A 26,505-nucleotide genomic window follows, 5' to 3' on the forward strand; every position below is an offset into this window, starting at 1 on the left:
GGATGACTGGAGAGTGGGCAATATTGTCCGAGTCCCGAAAAAAGGTACACCGTCTTCATGCCAATCGGGAGCAGTTTGTTCATGCTAGCAATCATTCTTCAAGCAGAAGCACTGTTCGGTCTGGAGTACCCCAAGAACCGTCTTGGGCCCACTACTTTTTCTAATATATATTAATGATCTCCCCGCCAACATTTCATCTAACATACGTCTGTTCGCGGAAAATTGCGTCGTTTATCGTCCTGTTCATAGCGATCATAACACCCGATCACTTCAAGAGGACCTGGATAGGATGACTGCTTGGTGTAGTGAATGGCTTATGTCGCTAAACACTGCTAAAACAGTGCTAGTTTCTTTTACCCGCAGAAGGAATCTCCCTCCACCACAGTACGTCCTGTGCAACGCTGCGATTTCTCCTGTAAGTTCATGCAGGTACCTCGGCAGCATCACTATCTCAGGAGATCTTTCCTGGTCCTCTCACAAGCATCATTAACAAAAGTAACCGCACATTAGGATACTTTCGAAGGCACTTGCGTCTTGCTCCCCCATCCGTGAAACTGTTAACTTATCAAATATGCGTCCAGCCGAAGTTAGAATGCGCATGCTGTGCTTGGGACCCACATCAAACTAACGTTACTAAAGCGCTTGAAGCAGTACAAAATCGCGCAGATCACTACATCTATTCAGATTATTCTTTCCAAAGTAGTGTTACAAAATTAAAATCCGAAGCACATCTTGATAACTTGGAGCTAAGACACCTGAGATCTAGGATGTGACTTTTCACAAGTTTTACCATTCCTCTCCTAGCACTTCATTAGTCTTGCCTGCTCATCGTCCCCGTCCTGCCGCACGAATCACTCCAAAGCGGTCTACCCACCACCGGCACAGACCGCTGCGCACCTACGCTCCTTCTTTATAAATGCTTGCCGACACGTGTGTGTGTGCGCGTGCGTGCGTGTGTGTGCGTGCGTGCGCGCGCGCGCGTGTGTGTGTGTGTGTGTGTGTGTGCGTGCGTGCGTGTGTGTGCGTGTGTGTGTGTGTCCGCGCGTGCGTGCGTGTGTGTGTATGTGTGTGCGTGCGTCTGTGTATGCATGTGTGTGTATATATGTGTGTGTATGGGTGCGTATGTGTGCGTGTGTATGTGTGTGTGTATGTGTGCGTGTGTATGTGTGTGTATGCGTGTGTGCGTGTGTGTATGTGTGTGTATTTGTGTGTGCGCGCGTGCGTCTGCGTATGTATGTGTGTGTGCGTGTGTATGTGTGTGTGTGTGCGTGTGTGTGGGTATGTGTGTGTGTGCGCGCGTGTGTGTGCGTGTGTGTGTGTGTGTGTGTGCGTGTGTGCGTGTGTGTGTGTGTGTGTGTGTGTGTGTGTGTGTGTGTGTGGGGAAAGCGAAAACAGCGGTTGCTACCCTGCTACGCTCAATAGGCGACCGTAAGCAAAGAACGAATCGCTATACTAAATCAACATGATAGATGACAGCATGTTTTGACGTGTGCAATAGAAGCGCATAATACCGAAAGAATGTAAACGTCTCACGTAAGAATCAGGCCTACGGAACGATATATATTTGCCTTTTTTCTTGCTATCTTCTATACTTATCGCCAGGCCTCTGAATAGAGCGATGGGAAAAAATTTAATGGGAACCGTGAAACAAATACACAAAACTTATAATTACTCGTACCGTATTTGACATGGGCTTCTCGTAGAAATAGTCGCGCCTTCTGCATCTGTGTACTGACCTTCATTGAAAGCTATGCCGGACGCTGTCACTTGGATCCATTCAGGCTATGTACGAACGCCTCTGACTGCGTACTACCATTGGACAGCTGATAATATGGCGATGACCGTGAGAGTATTTGCTCCGCGGCGCAGAATTCCGGTTGTGCAAGAGTATGTAAATAACTGGACAATGCGCTCGCACCCCCACGTACTCAAAGTGAAAAGCAACACAAAACGGTACAAAAGTGACGCTTGTTCATGCTTGGCCCGGCGCCATAGAATGAATGTACGCCGCTAGCGTCAGCGTCGTGGAGGTGTGACTGCCGATGTGGGCGCAGCTGGGACAAGCGCCATTTATGAAGCGTCGTATAAAATAGCAAGCTGTGAAGTACACATCACACAAGGAACAAGTCCTACCGAGCGCATACCTTAAGGTGCGGTAAAAGTTTAGGTTAACGTAAATTAGTGAGCAGTTTATTAATATTTGAATACTGACGTTGACTCTTTCTTGGTGACTTGAGCACCATGGGTCCAGTTGTGGTGCTTGTCGCGATGCTGTGCATCACCTCAGTCGCAGCCCAAAGTACCACTGAGGAACCATTGACAGGTTGGTGATTCGATCACTTTCACACGGACCTACGTGCCCCTAATTTTCTGGCGAGATAGCTCGGTGACAGTGAAGTACCGGGTGATATCTCATGTCTTATATAGGTGGGACTTGCTCATGTTTACAGAAAACTGTCCTAAAGTTACACCTTCAATGAACATCATCCTTCACTACTCCGGTGTCAATGAGCAAATTAAGTGAAACTTAGGGGAACGTACACATATAATTCGACACTTTTCAGGTAACAGTAGGCTATACACGTAACGTGTATGTGCCCCAGGCTTGTATAGAATTTCCTTGCCTTGGAGGTGAATATTATACAATGGTGACATTTTCAATAAATGCATCATTCGAGTATAGTCTGGAAGTTACGACCGCAGTCGTAATGCATTTCGCGTAGTTGTTCTATTACGGCGTTCCTTGCGAGCGTTTACAAAACTAGACATTGAGGAGGAAGCATGAGTGCTCACTAAGTCGGTTACGCAACAACCGCAGACTGCACACTAACCTCATGTCGCGTCAGAGCTGTCGTATCTCAGACGTATAGTTTGTGTTAGTAAGAGAAAATATGCACTCGCATGGTAAATAATGAAGTAGAAGTGGCAAAAGAAAATGTTTCGAAACTAGGTTTCCTCAAGCAATATTTACGCGCTGTTTTTTTGTATGTGATCCCTGGCGTCTTCGTAATTGAGGCTTGAAAGCAAGACCTATAATTATTCGTAGGCACTAGGCAATATGTGCAAAATTCGCGTAAAACTGCCAAACGATAAGGTGTGGAACGTGCCTTGGATATACAAAAGGGGCTCTAAGAGGATATGTGCTAATGTGCATAGGTACTTATCCAGTGAAGGGACAATAACGGTATGACACGATCAGGTCACTCCCATGACCATGTAACACGTTCGAATGCACTCACGGTATTCACCGGCTTGCGCTCGGCGTCTGTATGAATGGCAATGAAAATTATCGTCTTCCAAGCCACATTACAAGTTGCGTGAGTACGAAGGTTGCTTAATACGCACCGATGGGCAAGTTGGTGGGCCAAGATATTTGATGAAGCAGCGCACAAAAGGACACAAACACAAAACCAAGCGCTGTACTGCAACTGATGCTTTATTGACGAAAGAACCGCCTTATATAGAAAAATTCGGCAGATCCCATGCACTGTGGGAATCGGTTTCATTCACACACACACACACGCACGCGCGCACACACACACACACACACACACACACACACACACCACACACACACACACACACACACACGCACGCACACACACACACACACACACACACACCACACACACACACACACAACACGCGCGCGCGTGAACTGTGTTTTGCGAAAATATCACCAAGAAGAGTGAAACATTGCACTGGCGAACAAAGACATGGAGAAAATAGAAAGAGACATACAACGCCAGCGTTGTGTGTTTTGTTCTTCAGTACATTGTTTCACAGTATTCACCAGAACCAACTAGCCCAGCTGTCAACGCTTGACAGGAAGAAGAGCTCTGTCACAAAATGGCGAAATGAAAGCTATGAAAGGAGAACGGCTTGTGAAAACATACTTTTCTTTTCCCTCTTAGCCTACTTGACCGCGAAGATGCCTATAGATGTCGTCGCATGAAAGTGACTGCGATTACTGCACGATAAAGAATGCCATTTTTCCTTAACGATTTGAAGTTTATTGCGCGCTGAGATAATTTCACAGCGTCATTATTTGTTGTGATGCAGTGGACGCCGTCATCGACCAGCTTAAAGATATGGTGAAAGAATTCGTTCCTGACAAAGTAAAGGCCGAAATGTTGGTTGAGAAGATTGAGAGCACTCGTGTGTGCTTTAACATGACCGAAGGAATAAGAGACGAGATAGTGAAGAAGGTGAGTGCCGGGCTGTGCGCACCCAAAATTACCCAATTGCATAGACAAAGTTTAGACGGTCACCATGACACACCGCTCACGCATTGCTATCCGACATAAACGTTTCGTTGAGTCAGCTTGTTTGGTGCGGCAGTGAGCTGCAAATTCATGCCATAAAGGCATCTGAAGAATTTATGTGAGATTGAAAGTGTCGTTATGGAGTGCGCAGCTTCAATGTTTTATCTTCCATGAGGACGCAATTACTGAGACCGCTAAAACAGGTCGCAATCTCTTTCTTTCTTAGTCAAAGAAAGGACAGTGAGTTACATGCCCCGTTTCTGGTAGCAAGATCAAATATCGGCCGCAGGACCGCAGCTTGGTGATAGAACACGCAGGTAACCCGATATGCTGTGCATAGTTTGCATATTAAGAAAACCGCAGGTGGCCACGAATAATAAGGGGTCACACATCATGGATTACCACATATACAGACCCCGCCACGGTGGTCTAGTAGTTATGGCGCTCGACTGCTGACCCGAAGGTCGCGGGATCGAATCCCGGCCGCGGCGGCTGCATTTTCGATGGAGGCGAAAATGTTTGAGGCCCGTGTACTTAGATTTAGGTGCACGTTAAAGAACCCCAGGCGGTCGAAATTTCCGGAGCCCTCCACTACGGCGTCTCTCATAATCATTTCGTGGTTTTGGGACGTTAAACCCCAGATATTATTATTATTACCACATAATCAGAATGTAGTAATGGCACCGAAACACCCTCAATTTAAATTCTTTTAGAATATGTAGTATGCTCTCATTCCACCCAGAAAGGCACGAGGCATCGTACCTAGTTATCTTGCAATGCGCTGTTTTATGCCCATACAGCGATCAGAGCACTGCTGCACTTCCTAACGATGACTGGACTCAGCGACCACTGTTGAATGCGCGAAGACGCCTGCGGCATGATTTGACGCGTTTGAGCGACGCCGGTCTACAACCGAATCTAAAAAAGTGCCGATTTGCAGCACGGCAGCTGACCATACTCGGTTACGTCGTGTCCAAGGACGGCATTCTCCCTGATCCAGCCAAGCTTCGGGCCGTGACCGAGTTCCCCAAACCTACGTCCGTCGAAGAACTGCGCAGTTTCGTAGGACTGTGTTCCTACTTTCGGCGCTTCATTCGAAATTTTGCGACTATCCTATCACCGCTGACGAAGCTCCTCGGAAGTAACGGGCCCCTCAATTCGTGGTCGTCAGAGTGCGACGACGCTTTCGCGAAGCTCCGTCGTTTGTTGACGTCGCCTCCCATACTACGCCACTACGACCCTACGGCCCCTACAGAGGCACACACAGACGCCAGCGGTGTTGGCCTTGGCGCTGTCCTTGCGCAGCGCAAACCAGGGTTCCCTGAAAATGTCGTGGCATATGTAAGTCGTACGCTCACCAAAGCCGAGACCAATTACACCGTCACCGAAAAGGAATGCCTGGCGATCATCTGGGCCCTTACGAAGTTCCGACCTTATTTGTATGGTCGCCCATTTGATGTCATCACCGACCACCATGCACTCTGCTGGTTGTCATCATTGAAGGATCCATCAGGCCGCCTCGCCCGCTGGGCACTTCGCCTGCAGAACTACGATATCCGCGTGCTGTACCGCAACGGACGCCAGCATGCTGACGCCGACGCACTCTCGCGCTCCCCCTTGCCTGACGACAATACCCACAGCTCAATGTCTCACAATGCCGTTTCTTCCATCGACATTCACACTATTGCTACCGAAGAGCGGAAGGATGAATGGATCGCTTCACTGATAGACTTGCTCACTGATCCATCGGCAACACCATCCACTCGCGCGTTGCGTCGTCAAGCCCACCATTTCTCCATTCGCGACGACCTCCTTCACCGACGCAATTACAACGCCGACGGCCGCCAGTGGCTACTAGTAATACCCCGCAGTCTGCGTTCTGACATATGCGAATCGTTCCACGCTGATCCGCAGTGTGCGCACTCTGGTGTATCGAAAACATACCACCGCATTCGCCAACGGTACTTTTGGCGCGAGGCATGTACCGCTACGTGCAGAAGTTCGTTCGCTCCTGCATCGATTGTCAGCGCCGCAAAACTTCAACGCACCTGTCGCCGGTGGGTCTGCAACCTCTACCTTGCCCTGACCGACCGTTTGGGCGCGTTGGCATCGATTTGTATGGGCCACTTCCTCTGACGTCGGCTGGTAACCTCTGGGCTATCGTCGCTGTAGACCACCTTACGCGATACGCCGAAACTGCCGCCCTCCCAGCGGCTACAGCGCGCGATGTAGCCTCCTTCCTGCTCCGCCGGTTCATGCTGCGCCACGGTCCACCCCAGGAGCTGCTGAGCGATCGAGGCCGTGTCTTCCTGTCGGAAGTCGTCGAAGCCATCCTCAAAGAGTGCAACGTTGTTCACCGCAAAACTACTGCTTACCACCCGCAGACGAATGGGCTCACGGAACACTTTAACCGCACGCTCGGCGACATGCTCTCGATGTACATCTCCGCCGATCACACAAATTGGGATTCCATTCTGCCTTTCGTCACCTACGCCTACAATACCGCACCTCAAAGCACCACTGGTTTCTCACCATTTTTCTTATTGTATGGCAGGCACCCGTCGCACACCATCGACACAATCCTTCCATACAAGCCGGATCGATCTGAGTGTGCGCCTATTTCTGCCACAGCCAGACTTGCTGAGGAGTGTCGCGAGCTTGCCAGAACCTTTACTACGCATGACCAAGAGCGGCAGAAGAGCATCCGCGGTGAGACCAACACTTCTGCACCCGCGTTCCTACCTGGAGCGCTCGTATGGCTCTCGGTCCCTACCATTGCAACTGGCCTCTCTTCCAAACTACAGCCCAAATACGAAGGCCCCTACCGTGTCGTCGAACGCACATCCCCGGTCAACTACCTGATTGAACCCATTGAACCATCTTCGGACATGCGTCGTCGAGGGCGCGACATTGTCAACGTGGAGCGCCTCAAGCCCTACCATGACCCGCTCATAGTGACCAGCTGTTAGGTCGCCAGAGGACTCCCTTTTCGTACCAGGGGTAAGGTAATTGTAGAGAAGCATTGGAACACTGTAATGGGCCGTCCTCTCAGAAAGAAAGCGCTCAGTCTACTGAACGATTTGAGTCTGGAAAAAGTTCTTGCTTCAGTAAAGAATGAAAAGTGTTCCCTGCTTCATGTGTTCTTCACCGCGAAGACACACAAGATCGGTGTGCCTTTTCGTCTAATTGTGAGTGAACGTGGGACTTGGCAGCGTCACGTCTCGAGGTTTCTGCAAAAGCACCTGTCGTCTTTGCGCATTATGGATCCGTATCGTGTGAAAAACTCTTCTGAAGTGATCCAGTTCTTTGAGACTGACATTGGAGCCTCTCTTTCGGGTTTTTAGCATTGATGTTGAGGACTTATTTTATTCATTGCCGCACGATAAACTCCTTTCCTATGTGAAGGACTGCATTGTTAAGGATAATGACGAGCAAGTATTCCAGGACAATTGTGGTATTTCTGTTGGTGCTTTTCTGGAACTGTTAGACTTGTACTTACGGTCCACTGTGATCGGTTGGGGTGGAAATGTCTATACTCAGAAGTCTGGTGTCTGTATTGGGTCCAGCGTTGCCCCGGTATTAAGCGAAATTTATTTGAGCAGAGTGGACAGGGAAATTGAACCTGACCTAACGGATATTGCTGTAAGAACATTTAGGTATGTTGATGATTACCTTGTTCTCGTAGATTCCTGTCGATGTGTTGGGGCTAGAGTGGACGCTCTGAAACTTTTTCAAGGAGAAAGGGTGTGGTCTAAACTTCACTTTTGAGGTTCCCAAAGAGGGTGCTATGCAGTTTCTTGATTTGGTCATTCGGTTCGGTGGCTCCCATGTTTGCTGGATTTATTCACCACGTTCCGAAAAGCCAATTTTGGATTTTCGTTCCAGCCATTCTAAGCTAGTGAAAAACGGGGTGGCTGTTTCTTGTTTGACCGCAGCCTTAAAGAAAACATGCCCACACCTTCTTGCGGAAAGCTTCAACAGGCAGGTGGTGCGGCTTAGGGAGGCCCGCTTCCCTGGGCCTGTTTTGGCCCGCCTTTGTGAAAAGATCTTGCGCAACCTGAAGTCCGAGCGAAAAGGTTCAACCCTGTTGCGAGTGATCCGGATAAGAATGCACTGGTCAGCATCCCCTACCTGCATGGTGTCTCGCACCACCTCAAGAAGGTTGGCGCGAAGTACGGAGTACACGTGGTATTTCGGCGAGGAATAAGTTGGGCAGGATTTGCGGGGCTGTCGAAAGAAAGGTGGAGGGTGCATCTCCAAAGTGGTTTGAGTGCGGGGTAAAACGCAGGGACGGACTATCGGAATGTTGCAAAGGTGTGGTATATTCTGTTTCTCTCTCCTGTGGAAACAGTTATATCGGGCAGACTGGCCGCTGTCTTAATCAGAGATTGAATGACCACAGGTTGTCGATGAAAGGACAGCCTTCTACAAATCTGTCTTTGCACTGTCGCGATTGTAAGTGCAGCCCGCTTTTCCGCGGAACGAAAGTTCTAGCAAGACACAAGGAACGTACTATACGTGAGATTGTTGAAGCGTATTCTATCTTCAAAGCCGGAGATAGTTGTGTTGCCAGGCCATCCGTGGCGTTGCACGAGGTGGAGATTGCGTATCTCGATGCGCACTTGTAACTGTCTGTTGCTTAACCTTGCACACGTGGTTTATTTGCTCTTCATATTCTGTGTTTTTTCAATAAACTTTCAGTTGTTAGTATGCGCTTGTGTCGTCCGTTTCTCTCTTTGTCCACGTTTTTCGCGCAGTTTTTACAGAATGCATTACCAACTCGCCCAACAGTCTGTCCTTCTAGTGGGTCGCCCTCTTCGCCTCTTCTCGGGGAGCACGCCCCTCGTGCTTGTGCTCGAGAGAGTCTGCGAGGTTGCGCTCCGTCGTGACTGTCGTCGCTGTGCATCGTCGCCGTCAATCGCGCCGTCAATAAACACCTTTACAGCACTTATGAATTTGCGCGCATTCAATCTTCTTATTTTTTCTCCTTTATTTCTAATGCGAACAGAACTTCTGAAATTGCCTGTTCACGTTCCCTTCGGCTATGCAAAGACCGAATGTAGTGGAGTCCAAAACGTTTTATAGAAAATATATATTTACGATGACTATCCCTCTATGGAAATGTCATTCCTGTTATAGTTAGAGCTTTCTTTTTTTTTTCGGGCCACCTCACTTTTTCTTGGAGGAGAACGCTCTATATCCCGACGTCAGGAAGCAAGTTTTATATTAGGCCTATATGAAGGTATACTTGGGCTTTAGGCTGCGTGTTAAAGTACAGGGAATATAAATAATGTTATATTATCTCAAAAGACGTGCCATTCGCGTATCGTCATGTAAGAGGTCTGTACGATCGTGTTTTTTCTGCTTTCCCCTTCCCCAGAGTGGTGTAATAAACGCGAGTACAACCTGATCAATGTTTCTGTCTTTTATTTTAACTATTTCTCTACGATTTCGAGCTAAAAGACGGAAAGGAAAATTTTAAAATTACGATTGTTAACAACGCGAGTGACTTCACTTCTGCTTGGGTGCAGTCTTGCATAAAATGGGGGAGCGAGAGAGCTGCCAAGACATATGAAATATGATTTTTTTGCTTTTCTTTACCAGAAATGAAATTTAGCTACGACAGTTCTGTTACGTTATTGCCGCGTTTCTCATTATTCGATTTTTAGCTGCAGCCACAGGGAGGTGCTGCGTCAGTGGTTGCACGGTTAAATTTTACGCATCTGTTAATGGTCTCTGATAATGCAGTAACACCCTTGCAACAAGGGTCACGTGGCACACACGATGGAATGCTAACTGGACTCAAGGAGCTCCCTAATGTAGTTCTAGACACTGTAATAACCAAACGTATTACTCTTCTGTGGCATCTTCGTTCTTTGGCGTAACTCTTAGGTTTCATTTCCACCGTGCAGGAGCCCGAAATAACAGTAAAGCACGAAATGATTCTTCAAAGCGCACGCGACTGCTCGTGGTTTCTCACTTACCATATTCTTTCTGGCTGTAACAGTGTGGTGCATGCCAAGTGACAATTCCATGTCTTACCTGCCTTTGTTTTCTTTTATGAGTAGCTCATTGGAAGTATGGTCCCGAGCATGACCGAATGTGCCAAAAGGACCAAGGACATAGCGAACCCTGTAGAAAAGCAATCTGCAGTGAGTACCAGTGTCTGACTTGAAGCCGATAAACTTTGAGTACAGCACGATCAGTTAGCCTATATAGACAAAGTTTGCACGCTACTACGCTTATATGATGTGGTAACAAAGGAATTCAGAGCTAAATAAAAAATGCTGTTCCTAATGTTGCGCCACTCTGTGAAAACCTTGTGCAACAAGAGTTTACGATTATTGTAACATGCTACTTCACGAGAAATTCACTTATTTAGAGGAGGCCAGAGTGCAGTGTTGTCCACGTGTATACGTACTCCGTAAACGTGACATACTACGGTCAATGCAACAGTCCTAGGATGACACCATGACGGAATCCAGGCATAGTGTCTTCTTGACAAAGTGGAGTGACAGGACAGTTCTTAAATGGCTGCATATATAATGCTTTCGAAGATTCACGTGAAGGTAGTAAATAAGGGCATATATAAAGCGTGTTTTGCATAGCGATTGCAGCCGTACCGTTTCACCCATTGTAGTACTTGAGGGAATGATTAAATCTGTTATTTCGTTACTCCTCAGGTGAAAGAATACCTTGTGACATACTATTGGTGGTAACAGTTTGCGGATACACTTTTTAAACTTATATTCCCTTTCTTTTGAACTCGATTCGTTTTCCTTCAAGTCTTCTTCTGGAGTATTCAGTTTTCATAATGCCATATTTATTGTTATATTCTGGATTTAGGAGAGTGGAGTGCTGGGCGAACTGGCACATCGTTCGGAGAATAGGAGCGCATAAAAAGCGGGAAACACAAAATAACAAGCGGCGAAGTCAAAACGTGTGACAAGTGCGTTGCCCAGCCTTCGTTAACCTTGCGTAAAGTATAGATTGAGTATCCTGATGCTTACTTAAATAGAGGTGTGTAAGGGCTTGCCACCCGACGAATGGAAGGATGAATGGAAAACCTTTGTTGATGTCCATGAGGCCGTACTAGTTTCTTGACCCGAAGCGGCCCACTCCAACATTGGAACCGAAAGGGATGTACGAAGCGTTTTGTTTTATGTGTTTTGGTTTCATTTAAACAAAAAAGTGTCAGTTGTCAGTTAGTGCTTGCGCCTTCGCCTCTTCTTTTATGTTTCCCATTTTTCTGTGCGCGCTTATTCTCCAGAAAATGTATGTTCTGGATTACTTTATTTTATATACTCACTGCGTACATTTTCCATACTTTCTGATACTGACTCTCCTGTAGGTAGCAAGCGCAAACGCAACTGCACTTAACCTGAATAGACTGAGTAGCTCTGTCTTACCTGCGGAGGATACCGTTTTGAGTACTTTTGATGCGCTAGCTTACAGCGAGAACTTTAATATCCTTTTTTGTTTATTTCGAGTGGTCCTTTTAAACTAAATCCGCTAAAGAGACATCTACAGCGGTGTTGTTAAGCCTGGCGATAGCTCTATGTGAAGATAGGAAATAAGGGCGTATATAACGTGTGTTTTGCGTAACGATTGCAGCCGTATCATTTGACCCATTGTAGTACTTGAGCGAATAATTAAATCTGTTATTTTGTTACTCCTCAGGTGAAAGAGTGCTTCGCAGAGCAAGCACGGCAATTTATGGTAACGTGTTTCACTCATTTATTTATACCATTAGAACCATATACTATTTGTACTGTGTCGTAATTTATGCTGACTATTGTAGCTTATGTTTCGTTTTCGTAGTGCACACTAACCGTGTTTATTTAAACAAAGCTATCTTGTTTGAACACACAATGGTCAATGCTCTAGCCACGGTTAGCTAAAGCAATAAAAAAAAAGCAAAAGCGTGTATCTTTTTGTGTGTGTGAGGATGATAGGCTTAGAAGTTCGTTTAACTTGCCGCACACCTACACAGGAGGATTAGCCAAGAACAGGGTGAACTCGATAGCTTTAGGGAGCCCCAGAGCCCGTGTCGGCGTTAGTGTAAGTGTCGGCATAGTCAGCGTTGGTTGTGAGCGGAAAATAGATGTGGAGACAAATAATAATAAAAAAAAGTTGGAGGACCCTTAAGCTTCGCCTTTAAGAGTTGAACGCGATAGCGATATCCGGCCCCTAGTGCGCACTTCAACCACTAAGTGCATGCGTATTAATCTGCATTGTTACACACACAGGCACACAGATACACATGTGCGCGCGCGCGCAATTGGTAGAGGCTTTCGATCTAAAGCAAGAATCGCATGGCCTCCAAGATGTACGCCGCGTGCTTGCCATCTCGCAGGCCATAAAGAGTCCAGACATATTCCTCACAATGCCTCACAGATGGCTGCACATTATCTAGCGTTTGCCTGTTTGCTTGATCAACGCCTCCTCTAGAAAGCCAGCGTTGGCTTGATATGTTTTCCGCTAGATGGACATAGTTGTCCATTTTTAGAGCTGTTTGAAAGTTCGTGTGTGTTTTTAGCGGCGATGACTGCACTATCACGGCCTTTTTCGACGTAGTTTGATGGTCTCGCCAATGCGCCTACAAATCGCCGAGTGGACTCGTTTTTCTCGTGACACCTGCCGAACACAATGCGTTAAGGAGACTCCTTCACTACATGACATTTATGTAGTGTTTTCTTCTGAAGCAGCTGCAAGTAACGTCGTGGCTTTGTGGTAGGACACCTGCTTGCCACGCGAACGGCCCGGGTTCGATCCTCAATGGGACCGAAGATTTTATTCTTACTTTTATTTGCTTCTTTCTCGATTTTTTCGCTCACGGACGACTTTTCGCTCACAACCAACGGTGCCGACACCGACACCGGAATTTCTGCGACACAAGCTCTCTAACGCTATCGCGTTAAAATGCTGCCGTGGATGAAAGGTGTTAAACCAAGTTTGTCGAGCGTCAGCTCGGTCTTGCTCAGCACAGACGCTGATCCATGCCGTCAGCGCTCTCGGCGCCAATGCGGAGTGAAGCTGGATGCATCCAGCGCCTGTGGCAGCGGTGGCACGAAAGACTGACCACGAGCCGCTGTTCGTTTTCGAGAACGCGCCGACGACACACGATGCGCGTGGAACGAAGCACGTGATTATCGTCGGCGCTTGGCTCGTACCTGGAGATGTATAGCTATAACTCCAAAAATAGGTGTTGGAGCCGGCATTCTACGTGGCAGTCAGCTGCTCTACCATAGAGCCAAGCCGGTTCTTGAAGGCTTCGAAAAAAAAAAAAAAACCTACACTGGCTTCTGGTAACGCGATGAGTCGCGTTCATACATGTAATATTGCGTGTAGAAGCGTATAATCACACCAGGTGTCACGCCACGTGTGTTGCACAGCGAGTGGGTGGTGCAAAGGGCAACAATTACAAAGCATTCGGGCGTAATAGATCGTCATTATCAACCACAACATCAATGAACCGTGCAGCTGCGTAGGTGCGCGTACTGATTCACGGACGCGCAGATAGAGCTTCGGTAATTCGAGAAATGACGAGATATTGCGTAGTGGGCACTTCGCTACTGTAGTTGTAGTGGGTATTCTAGGAGTGATTAAAACGGCCAATGTTACGCTCAACTTTCCTCGCGTAACGGTTGAGGCGCCCACTGATAAGTGAATCCTGGCAAGCGTATACGAGAAGGCGATGCGAACGGGGCCCGATTACGCTATCGCGTTCAGCTCCTGAAAGCAAAGCTCAAGCGTGCCCCAAGCTTTTGAAAGGAAATCTCTAAAATCTAATATAAGCTATAGTTTCTCAATTAAAAAAGAAAAAGTAATAGAAATTTTTAAAAATTTGGAGATAATGAGATGAATAGTTAGGGCAAATACGAATATGAAATATGATATATAGTAAGAAAGTGCAGCAATAAATAAAGAATTTGGTAGAAAGAAAAATATGGAGTAAAGTTTGACTCCATAACCTAAAACTCTTTCAACGTCTAAAAAACTATTGCAGACATTTCGGTATTTTCTTTTTCCTTCTTTTTTATATCGACACCTGAGGAAATTAAGCCATTCTTTTCATTATTCTTACGTCACCCGCTGACATACTGTCATTTTGCAGTGATAGTATATTACGCACTCCACTGAAGGTAACACGCTTATGGTATGGTTTTAACAGTGAATCTGCTTAGCAAAGCGTTCCTTGTAAGACAAACAAATAACTATCACCATCATAAACGTGTATGTGCCACAGAAATTGGGTAAATCAAACTACTCAACACTGGTCGACTAAAAACAAAGAAGGCAAGAACTATCATCACTATATATGGGCATGTGCCACAGAAATGGAGTAAATCCCCCTACTCACCACTGGCCCACTAAAAGTGAAGAAGGCAACAGTCAGCCCCACAACTAATGGCTGCGAAGCGACGGCGGCGAGCCGAAGACCCCGCGTATGTACAGTGCTCACGGATTCAAATGCGACATCAAAATTTTTAGTATAACGACTTGTATCTGCGATTGCTCGGGTTGACTACGTCATGTCGCGACGAATCTGGTTTCTAAAGATAATGCTGGCTCTGATCTACGCGTTCGAGTTCAAATTACGCAGATATGACAAGAACCGAAAGCGGTATAAACGAAAACGTGCGTATTACTTAGCCCTAAATTGTCCTATTTCAATACGTGATCACTGTACAACGATAGAATACTTGGTAACGGGAAAGGCAACGGCGGCTTTGATAGGAACCCGAAGCGATGGAAGGCCCACGCCAAGAACGACGTGCCGTAGACCTAAGAAAGGTAGGAACGCTTGGTTTCAGTGCGAGTTTCTGTCTCTGGAGTTTGGACATCCATGTCGTGTCTGTGACTTCTGTGGTTTAGCTCAAATATCTCTGCGCTGAGAATCAACTTAGAAACAACCTAGGATCACCCAGCTAAAGCTTAGGAACGACCTAGAGGCAACCCAGAAACAACCTACATCACCTAGCTAAGGCCTAGAAACAACATAGGAGCGACCATATTAGTCTTCAGAATCGTTCAGTTTCGCTGTTTTAAGCCTTGCGTAAATTAGTGCAAGCTTCATGAATTTTTTTGTACTATGCTTCCTAACTCTACAAGTAAATTACGCAGTGGAATCAGTACACGTATTAAATGCACACTAGCATAAAATGAGCATGCTGGATAATGATACCATCTCTGCGCAGGAATCAAATGGAATGACACAAGATGAAATCGCCATCTTTGCCAAAATGGGAGTAAGTGTCAGCGATATGTTCCATGTTAACTCATCTATCATGCAACCAAGTGTACTTTCTCTACAGTAGAGGTAGCTTGAATTCTTTCTGAACAACAAATGCAGGGTTTATGTAAAAAGGCAACACCCGAGGTGGAACTTAAAGCAATGACAAGATGATTCGGACAATTTGGTGTGCCAGTGTATCCCATATCTATATCTGATTTAGTGACCACGAGCATTTTTTCGTTTCGTCTCCGTGGGAACGCCAGCCGCTGTGACCGCCAATCATACCTAAGACTTTGTTCTCAAAGGAGTCGCAATTTCTTAGGTAACTGAACTGCTATAGCCGTAAAGTAATGTTAGTACACAGCTAGTGTTTCTGGCAGTGGATAGATAAGTGCAGTGTTTCTGGCAATAGATAGATAAGTACAAGGAAAAAAAAATAGTCGAGCGAAGAAAGGCAGGTATGTTAACCAGTCGAGAAAATCTGGTATGCTACCCTACACTGGGGAAATTAATAGGTGAGGTTGAAAGTTAGAGGTAGAGAGAAACAGAGAGCACACACACACAAAGCCCATTCCTCACAGTCACAATATCGCTATTGGTCTGTAACCGCCGGTGCAAGTCTGCTGTCTTTAAACATTTGAGCAATGCCTTCATTGCGTTCACATGCGATGACTTCCCAGAACCACGGCCGCTCGATCTCCCCCCTTTGGTGCGGCCCGCCGAATGCTCCTCTCCGCTTGTGAAAGCGGTAGTTCCCTTTCAACCCGCTGCATCGGCTATGGCTCTCGCTATCGGCGAAGCGGGGGTTTCTCCCGAAGCTCCCTTCAGCCGGACTGTGAGCTATCTGCACGGGCAGTTTCATGTTGTTCTGCTCAGTATTTTGTCATGCTTCACTTGAGACGCTCTCATGGACAGGCAGCGCTCACTTCAGCTGGAATAGAGGCAGAGGACTGGCTGAGACGTATTATCGCTTGGAATCAAACGACGAACACAGGAAAGAAGACGAAGACACACGTTACTCGCAACTGTTTATTAGCAGGGAAGAGTTCCCCGTATATATTCTTTCGTCACGCATACGCATACAGGAATAAAATCACATGTATACATCAGAGGCGTTGGCGCATATATTAACACTAGGAGTCCAGCAAAGCGATAATTCGGCTCGATCTGCAGGATTCTTAATTTCATTTAATGCTCAACCGCCTATAATGTACACGTGTTGCTTTATTCCTGTATGCGCATGCGTGACGAAAGGATATATATATGAGCAACCCTTTCCTGCTAATTAACTGTTATGTGCAACGCTTGTTTTCGTCTTCTTTTTTTTTATTGCGACATAGACTTTCCAGGCCTAATATTTTGTGTGTAGATGTCACGTGGTCGTGACGTCGACGAAGACAGCAGTCGGCGTTTGCAGGCTAAAATTGTTTATTTGGCCGAACTTGTGGCCGGAAAATGAGAACTAGAACTACAGCAAGACACGCTGTACAATGATAGCGGCGAACAGGGCGTCGTCCGTCGATCAACTGACAAGCGGTGAAGCGCGTCGGCATTTAAATATGAGCCGTCGAATATTCCAGGGTTATCGCTGGCTGTCGTGGAAATTCTAGAATAACCTCGAGTGTGCGCGTCTTGCGCGCAATCTTAACAAAACGATCTACAATGATCGCGAAGGTTCTCGAACAATGAGGCGCGGTTCGCGCTGAGCGTTGCCGACAGTCTTTGTGGCCAAAAACCGAATATAGCAAAAGTGATAAAGAAACGCACGTGGCAATGCCCCCCTCTGAAAAAGCATCGTCCCGATGCTTAAAACAGAACACGGGTAGGGGGGGTGGCCGATACATGCAACAATAATTAACAAGAATAAAGCAAGAAAGTTCAATAAACAATAAGCAAAAGCACAGTCCTTAGATTCACTAACGCGCGTAATATGGCTTCAGGCGCACGACATGGACGACTTCAGGTCGCGCACGGCGCCGCTGAGAGTTCGTTATGCCGTCAGGGACAACCTCGTAGTCGAGTGCGCCGAGGCGTCGAAGTACCCTGTACGGTCCGAAGTATCGTCGAAGAAGCTTCTCACTAAGTCCCCGTCGGCGTATTGGCGTCCACACCCATACACGGTCACCGGGTTGGTATTCCATGTGGCGTCGTCGAAGGTTGCAGCGGCGGCTGTCAGTCATCTGCTGGTTCCTGATCCGTAGGCGGGCGAGCTGTCGTGCTTCTTCGGCGCGCTGTAGGTAGGTGGTCACGTCGATGTTTTCCTCGTCGGTCACGTTGGTAACATGGCGTCGAGCGTCGTTGCCGGGCTCCGTCCGTAGACCAACTTGTATGGCGTCATCTGTGTCGTTTCTTGTACGGCCGTGTTGTACGCGAAGGTCACGTAAGGAAGGATGGCGTCCCATGTCTTGTGTTCCACGTCGACGTACATGGCCAGCATGTCGGCGATGGTCTTATTTAGACGCTCGGTGAGGCCATTGGTCTGCGGGTGGTAGGCGGTGGTGCGGCGGTGGCTCGTCTCGGTGTACTTGAAGATCGCCCGAGATAGGTCCGCAGTAAAGGCGGTACCTCTGTCTGTTATGAGGACCTTTGGGGCGCCATGACGCAAGACGATGTGCTCCACGAAGAACTTGGCTACCTCGGCGGCACTGCCTTTGGGCAAGGCCTTTGTCTCGGCGTAGCAGGTGAGGTAGTCAGTTGCCACGACGATCCACTTGTTTCCGGTATTGGACGTCAGGAACGGCCCCAGTAAGTCCATCCCGATTTGCTGGAACGGCCGTCGAGGCGGGTCGATAGGCTGCAGAAGTCCGGCTGGCCTAGTAGGCGGTGTCTTGCGTCGCTGGCAGTCCCTGCAGGTCTTTACGTAACGGGTGACGTCGGCGGAAAGGCGCGGCCAGTAGTACTTCTCCTGTATTCTCGCTAGCGTGCGAGAAACACCCAGGTGTCCAGACGTCGTGTCGTCGTGGAGAGCCTGGAGGACCTCTGGCCGCAATGTCGAGGGTACCACGAGAAGGCAATCGGCTCGAAGCGGTGTGAAGTTCTTTTTTAGGAGAACACCGTTGCGCAAGAAAAACGACATCAGTCCCCGCGTGAATACCTTCGGAACAACGGTGGTCCTGCCCTCGAAGTATTCCACAAGGCCCCTGAGTTCCGGGTCAGCTCGCTGTCGTTCGGCGAAGTCGTCGGCACTTATGGCTCCCAAGAAGCTATCATCATCCGGGTCGTCGGGCGGTGGTGGGTCGACAGGGGCACGAGACAGGCAGTCGGCGTCGGAGTGTTTCCTTCCGGACTTGTACACGACTGTAATGTCAAACTCTTGAAGTCTTAGGCTCCACCGTGCGAGGCGACCTGAAGGGTCCTTCAAGTTAGCTAGCCAACACAAGGCGTGATGGTCGCTCACAACTTTGAAGGGCCTGCCGTAGAGGTAGGGGCTGAAACTTTGACGTAGCCCAGATGATGGCGAGGCACGCCTTTTCTGTTGTGGAATAGTTGGCCTCTGCCTTAGACAGCGACCGGCTAGCATAACTAATAACCCTTTCCAGTCCACCCGTCCGCTGCACAAGGACGGCGCCGAGTCCTACGCTGCTTGCATCGGTGCGCATCTCCGTATCGGCGCATTCGTGGAAATGCGCAAGTATCGGAGGTGTCTGCAGGCGTCGTTTGAGTTCATGAAATGCTTCGACTTGCGCTGTTTGCCACCTGAATTCGACGTCGGTCTTTGTGAGCTGGCTCGGCTATCCGTGAAAAGTCTTTGACAAAGCGTCTGTAATAGGCGCACAAGCCGAGAAATCGGCGCACGGCCTTCTTGTCGGTGGGTGGCGGGAAAGCGGCGATGGCAGCTGTCTTCTGCGGGTCTGGGAGCACTCCAGTCTTGCTGATCACGTGACCCAAAAACAAGAGCTCCTGGTACGCGAAGCGGCACTTTTCTGGCTCCAGGGTGAGCCCGGAGTTCTTGATTGCTTGAAGTACGGATTGAAGTCTCTGGAGGTGTTCGTCGATGTTCGAGGAAAACACAAAGTCTGCCACTTCAAGCCAGCTAATACAGTATCCATGACTCGTTGAAAAGTCGCAGGTGCCGAGCAAAGACCAAAGGGCATGACCTTGAACTCGAACAGGCCGTCCGGTGTTATGAAGGCAGTTTTTTCTCGGTCTCTCTCGTCGACTTCGATTTGCCAGTAGCCGGTCTTGAGGTCCATCGAAGAAAAGTACTTCGCGTTGTGGAGTCGATCTAGGGCGTCGTCTATGCGTGGGAGAGGGTACACGTCCTTTTTCGTGATTTTGTTCAGGCGACGATAATCGACGCAGAAACGTAGGGTCCCATGCTTCTTCTTCACTAACACCACGGGTGACGCCCACGGACTCTTTGAAGGCTGGATGGTGTCGTCGCGTAGCATTTCGTCGACTTGTTTCTTTATGGCCTCACGTTCTCGCGTCGAAACTATGTACGGGCTCTGACGAAGTGGCCTGGTACTTTCTTCTGTTATGATGCGATGTCTTGCGATCGGTGTCTGCCGAAGTCTGGACGACGATGAAAAGCAGTCCTTGTATTGCAGGAGCAGGGTTTTGAGCTGGTCTTGCTTCACCTTCGGAAGGCTCGGGTTGACGTCGAAATCTGGTTCGGGGCCTCGACTCGTCGAAGCAGGTTCGGCAGCATCGAAGAGGGCTAAAGCATCTCTGGCGGCTACACATTCTTCGATGTAGGCGACCGTCGTACCAATGATGAGGTGCTTATATTCGTGGCTGAAGTTTGTCAGCACTACCTTTGCTTTACCGTCACGCAGCTTGGCTGTACCTCGTGCGACGCAAATTTGACGGTTCAGGAGTAGGTGCTGATCGCCCTCGATGACGCCTTCAACATACGCAGGTTTTTCGGTGCCGACGGAAATAATGACGCTGGAACGCGGCGGAATGGTCACCTGCTCTTCTATCACATTCAATGCATGGTTCCCTGGCGTCGCGCGGGGCGGGAGCGCTTTGTCTGAGGTTAGTGTTATCGACTCAGACCTCAGGTCGATGACGGCGCCATGGTCACTTAGGGAGTCCATTCCAAGTATCACATCCCTGGAGCAGTTTTGTAGGATTACAAAGCTCGCAGGATAAGTCCAGTTATTGATGGTGACTCTCGCCGTGCAGACACCAATCGGCGTTATCAGGTGGCCTCCAGCTGTCCGGATTTCGGGTCCACTCCAAGCGGTCTTTACTTTCTTCAGCTTGGTGGCGAATGGCCCACTGACGACGGAATAGTCGGCCCCAGTGTCGACGAGAGGGGTGACGTTGTGGCCGTCGATGATAACGTCGAGGTCGCTAGTTCGTCGTCTTGCATTGTGGTTGGGTCGCGGCTTCGGGTCACGGCTGCGTCGGTATGTTCCGCTGCTTCTATGTTGCGTCGTCGGGTCTTCTTCAATCCGCGAGGTTTCGTCGGCAGGGCTTCGACTGCTTAGCGTCGTGTTCTGCAGGTCTCGTCGCGCTGTCGTCGGCGGCGGCCGCGGAGGATCTTCGGCATTTCGTCGTACAGCAACCGCACCTCCATCGGTTGCTGCCTTAGTTTCCCGGATACGGGCTAGGCGACCGGCCCCGGTTTGGGCCAGTGTACTGCCGGCGGTGCGGTGACATGTAGCGGCCCGGCGAAGGCGAGCGGGAAGGTCGTCGTTCTTGCCACTGTGTTCCGGTGAGGTAGTCGTCGATGTCGCGAGGCCGTTCGCCTGGCTGCGGGCGCGGCGCGTTGACGGCGAATCCTCGAAGCCCCATCTGTCGGTACTGACAGCGGCGGTACGTGTGGCCGGCCTCCCCGCAGTGGTAGCAGAGCGGGCGGTTGTCAGGGGCGCGCCAAACGTCGGTCTTCCTCGGCGTGTATCGCTGGCCGGCTGGCGGGCGGTATGACGTCGGTGGCGGCGGCGGTGGTGCCTGGCGGCGGAACTGCTGGGGCGGCGCGGCGTCTTGACGTGGGCGAGGAGAGGGGGCGTTGCGTTGGGCTGCAGCAGCATAGCTCACTGCTTGCAGCTGCTGCTGCGCTGACTCGGGGGTGCCCAGAGACTGCTGAATTTCCTCTCGGACGATGTCAGCAATCGAGGCAACTTCAGGCTGTGGTAAGGGTAATAGCTTGCGCAGTTCTTCCCGCACGATCACTCGGATCGTTTCACGCAGGTCGTCGGAGCCGACGGCATGAACAGCTGGGCTGTCTTGAATCGATCGGCGATTATACTGGCGGTTGCGCATTTCCAGCGTCTTCTCAATCATCGTCGCCTCATGAATTCTTGAACTGTCGAGGTTGGGTTCCGCATCAGCCCAGCGAAGAGCTCTTGCTTTACCCCTCGCATGAGCAACCTGACTTTCTTGTCCTCGGGCATGGCTGGGTCAGCGTGACGGAACAGTCTGGTCATTTCCTCTCCAAATATGGCAACGCTTTCATTTGGAAGTTGGACCCGCGTCTCTAGCAAGGCTGCGGCCCTTTCTTTTCTGACGACGCTGGCAAACATCTGCAGGAAAGCGCTGCGAAAGGTGTCCCAAGTTCGAAGAGTGGACTCCCGATTCTCGAACCAGGTCCTTTGCTGCGTCTTCAAGGTAAAAGTAAACGTGGCGCAGCTTGTCCTCGGAGTCCCAGGTGTTTGCATGTTGAGACCCTTTCGAAAGTCTCGAGCCAGGTTTCCGGGTCTTCGAATGACGACCCGCGGATGGTTGGCGGCTCCTTGGGCTGCCGGAGTAAGATCGGCGCAGGCTGCACGGGGTCGGTCATCGTCGCTGCGGTTGGTGTTGGGACCTGGGGCTGCCTGGTTTGTTCGGGAAGGAGCCCCTACTCTGGCTGCAGTCCCTTCTGTCTGCGGCTTGTCCGACGATCCGGGTTTTCTTTGCCGTCGTCCTCCTCGCGGCTTGGGCTTGGGTCAGCGCTTCGCGGGGGCGTCCGGATCATGGAAGAAGCAGCACCTCCACCAGATGTCACGTGGTCGTGACGTCGACGAAGACAGCAGTCGGCGTTTGCAGGATAAAACTGTTTATTTGGCCGAACTTGTGGCCGGAAAATGAGAACTAGAACTACAGCAATACACGCTGTACAATGATAGCGGCGAACAGGTCGTCGTCCGTCGATCAACTGGCAAGCCGTGAAGCGCGTCGGCATTTAAACATGTGCCGTCGAATATTCCAGCGTTATCGCTGGCTGTCGTGCAAATTCTAGAATAACCTCGAGTGTGCGCGTCTTGCGCGCAATCTTAGCAAAACGATCTACAACGATCGCGAAGGTTCTCGAACAATGAGGCGCTGTTCGCGCTGAGCGTTGCCGACAGTCTTTCTGGCCGAAAACCGAATATAGCAAAAGTGATAAAGAACTGCACGTGGCAATATGTATGGTGTTTTTTGTATTTTTTTCTAAAAGAGCCAACTCCAGAAATCAAAACTGGGCTAAATTTCACGGAAGCGTAAAGCGAGTCTAAGTATCTTTCACTTTTAAAGTAATTGTAATCAAAATGGGGGCAATTCCTGATCGTAACGTTAACTCAAAAAGGCAGTTTCGAATACAAAAAAGAGCCATATGCTGCACCTGTTTGAATAAAACTGAGCGAGATCCATCAAGCGCTGTCTGACTTGGATAGCCAACAAAGCAGGGATTGGAGACGCATACAAACCAATAGCTTTCCCAATTTGTACCATCTAAGTAGAATGTATCCCTCAAGATTTAAAGATACCTGTCCGTGGTGTTCACAAGCACCAACACTCAGCCACATAACATGGGAGTGCACCCAGAGGCCCAAACACATCGACAGCCCACACATCACTAAGCAACCACACATGTTTCACAGGCAGTGGGAGGCATGGCTTGCGCACGAGGACAAGCAGAGTCAAATAGCTTTGCTTGACCAGGTACAGCGAGCCGCTCGTGCCAGCGGAGCCCTGGACTGAGGGCCCGACCAAACTGCCTGCATTTTATTATTTTTTTTTCTGAATAAAGTTTCTTCCTCCTCCTCCTCAACAATCGTGACCAAAACAATCAACACGGTAGCATCCAGTTAACCTGTTTCATTTGTGTTCTAGTTTGCTATCGTGCGTTCGTTCCACAATTAGTTTTTTTTGGGCGAGTTCGTACTGACTCAAGGACGATGCTGTAGGGCAAAACTCGAATATATTGAGTAGGAGGCCGACTTTCCTACTTCTTTCTGCCTCTTATAGTGTTTTTTTTCGGGTTTCACTCGACAGCATCATGTCCTTCTTTTATTCCCTCAGCTTAAGATGGTACACTTGAAATAGAAGACAACTGAAATGAGGATATTGGTTTAGAAGGGTGGCGGCTTGGCCTAGTTAATTGGTATGTCATGATGATTGCTATAGCCCGAACTGAGGACTAGGACAAGAAGACACACGAGCGCTAACTTCCAAGTGGGTTTATTGTGCAGAATAAGAAATTATATACGACAATACCCACAAATAACAACACGTGACAAATGACGAGCAATGCAAAAGTATATAATTGAGAACCGGTCTATTCCTTGAGAAGAAGTGATCCGAAATGGCGGCCGGGGCATGAAACGAGCTGAGAAGGAGAGCTGGAGCATTTTTGAAGGCCTTCAATAGATGCCAAAAACAAGAAAACGCTGCCGACATTCCAGAATGGGGCGCCTTTTGCCTGGAAGGACCACTCGCTCTACAAGTATAGTCATCGCCATTACGCCATGCAACAAAGGACGGCACCGATGGAAGCACAAGGATGGTGTTAATTTTGTCGCAAAATATTGCTACATCGTTCATTCGCAGCGATTTAGACTTCTTTTATGTGCTAATTCAAGCCCAAATGAAATGTTGCAATCTATAAGAGCCAAATCCAAATTTACTCCTGAATACCGACGATATGGATTTTAGCCACTGTATAGATTTGAGGTATTTTGGTGACATGAGCACACTGGCAAAAAAAATTGTTGGAGCAGGGCCCACGATGTTGTCAGTAGCGAAAAATTGCGTTTTTCTCAGTTTCCGTTAACATGCACGCGGATTTATTTACGCGTGGTGACGTACTTATTTCCGCGACACACATCTCGGTATAATATGAATCGGACAATTATCGGTAATGATTCTTCGTAACTAGTCTCAGATACGAAGGACTTATTACTCAAATGCTGCAAGATTTTACAAGCGGAGGACTTTGCAGGAAAGTTGTTTCCGAGAAAGTCCAAGTATGTTTTCCAGAGCTGCTAAGATCTCCACCAGCCCAGTTGGCCAAGCTACTGAGCCAATGGACTCAGTAGCTTTTTGATACAGAGCTCGGCCTTTAAACATAGCAGTCCAGAAGAACAAAATTGCATCGCATGCTGACCGCACGACGGCAGGATACGATTGTCAGAAAACAGGGAGGATTAGTGGGACCTTCGCTCGACGCAGTGCAAGCAGCTGCAAGGGCGATTACCTCGCCGATATGCAGCGCCCTCACCTCCCGTCGTGGCCAGTCAGTCAACTTTTCCTTTCACGCGCGCTCTTTTGTTCGCGAAACGAATCGGCAGGCCGCACCAAAGGGGGGAGATCGAGCGGCCGTGCCAGAACATTATAAGATGGCTGCTGCCGTCATTTGTCTGTGGTTAAGTCGAGCACGAACGACTGTGAGTGCTTGTCTGCACATTGCTGCGAGGACAGTCGCTGAAGATGTGTTGTAATGTCTCCTCGCTGCCACAGTTGTCACAAAGACTGTTGTCAGCCATTCCGATGTGAAAGGAAAATGACTTTGTCAATGCCACTCTTAGCCATAAACGGCTAAACAAACTACGGCAGTTGAGCGGCAGAGAAGGTGGTGTTGGTGATTCGTTGTTGGCACTTCTCTGTCTGTTGCCTGTTCCCTTTTATCCCGTTTCAAACTTCCTAGCCCCTGGTTACGCCGGGAACAACATGTTAAACAGCCTTAGACAGTAACTAGCCCAATAACGAATTCTCCTTTTGGAGGAGAAACATGCACTGCTGCTAAGCTGCAGCATGTTTCCAGAAGGAACTGCAGCATTTGTGCTAACTTTGTTGCCACATCTAATACAGTGTAGTTTCTTTAGATTTTGTGATTGCTCCGAAAGAGAACGGTATAGATCTGAAAAAGCAGGCAAGATGATGAATAAATTTGGCTTCAAAAACAAAACACGAATTACATGAGTACAGTGGTGCAAAGACAAAAGCGCCCACGAGAGCATCCTAACTCCTCCACTTGGCTGTCGTAAAAACAAGCCTTATTGTGCACTAGTGAAGAAGAAGCGTACGACGTTTTCCTTATTCTCCCCTCATGTAAGCTAACTATGCCCCTTTCTCAGGGCACTCTTCGTGTTGTTCTCGTCTCTTTCACAGCGTAAACTTCCTTTTTTTCCTTTCCAGAAATGCATCAAAGAAAATGCTCAGTTGTGAATCCGGGTGGACTTCGAAGAAGCTGTTGGTTCAAATCGCACGGCCGACACTGACCTGTGCTTTGTTGAATGCGAGTGCTCCACGCTGTCAAGACAAAATAAAAAAAAAGACGAACATACTACACTTCAGTTCGGCTTTTACCTTTAGGAATTGAAGTGAAAGATGAGTGAATAACGAATATTTTCTTAATTAAGTTGTGGTTTAGCGATCATAAACTTCAGCGTTACTTGCCTAATGTTCAGTGCGTTATCAGGAACATCACGGCTGACGCCGCATATGTACTTTTCGCTATAAAGGTTTTTCTGACGTACTCCTCAACATCCTCATTTCTCTTGAGGGCCCCGAAGAAACGTTTCTCCTGCCGTACGTATGGTAGTAACAAAGGCCTTGTTACCATAAAGCAATATTTAATAACTACTATTCAAAAAACATTTCACCCCGCAAATCTTTAAAAGCAGCTGTCGAACTTGTAGCCATCCCACACCTCACGCACACATAGGTTTGCCGCGCCGCCTCAGAATGTCCCAAGAATCCCTAATTACCCACTCCCAATGGTGCGCCAACTCATGAATGAGGGATCGACCGTATACTTGTGTTTATGCAATGACCGCGAGGTGAACACAATCGACACGTACTGATAATGAG

General features: G+C 48.5%; 1 protein-coding gene across 1 annotated transcript; it reads left to right on the forward strand.

Moving 5' to 3' along the window:
* The first annotated feature begins 2,082 nt into the window (after nt 1-2,082).
* Nucleotides 2,083-25,974, forward strand: LOC119394053 (uncharacterized). Its single transcript, XM_037661274.2, has 6 exons — nt 2,083-2,323; nt 4,063-4,208; nt 10,334-10,417; nt 11,946-11,984; nt 15,467-15,517; nt 25,831-25,974. The coding sequence occupies exons 1-6, from the start codon at nt 2,242-2,244 to the stop codon at nt 25,858-25,860; spliced, it is 432 nt and encodes a 143-aa protein (XP_037517202.1). The 5' UTR covers nt 2,083-2,241; the 3' UTR covers nt 25,861-25,974.
* The last annotated feature ends 531 nt before the right edge of the window (nt 25,975-26,505 follow it).

Source organism: Rhipicephalus sanguineus, chromosome 5 (genome assembly GCF_013339695.2).
Source record: "Rhipicephalus sanguineus isolate Rsan-2018 chromosome 5, BIME_Rsan_1.4, whole genome shotgun sequence".
NCBI classification, from domain to species: Eukaryota; Metazoa; Arthropoda; class Arachnida; order Ixodida; family Ixodidae; genus Rhipicephalus; species Rhipicephalus sanguineus.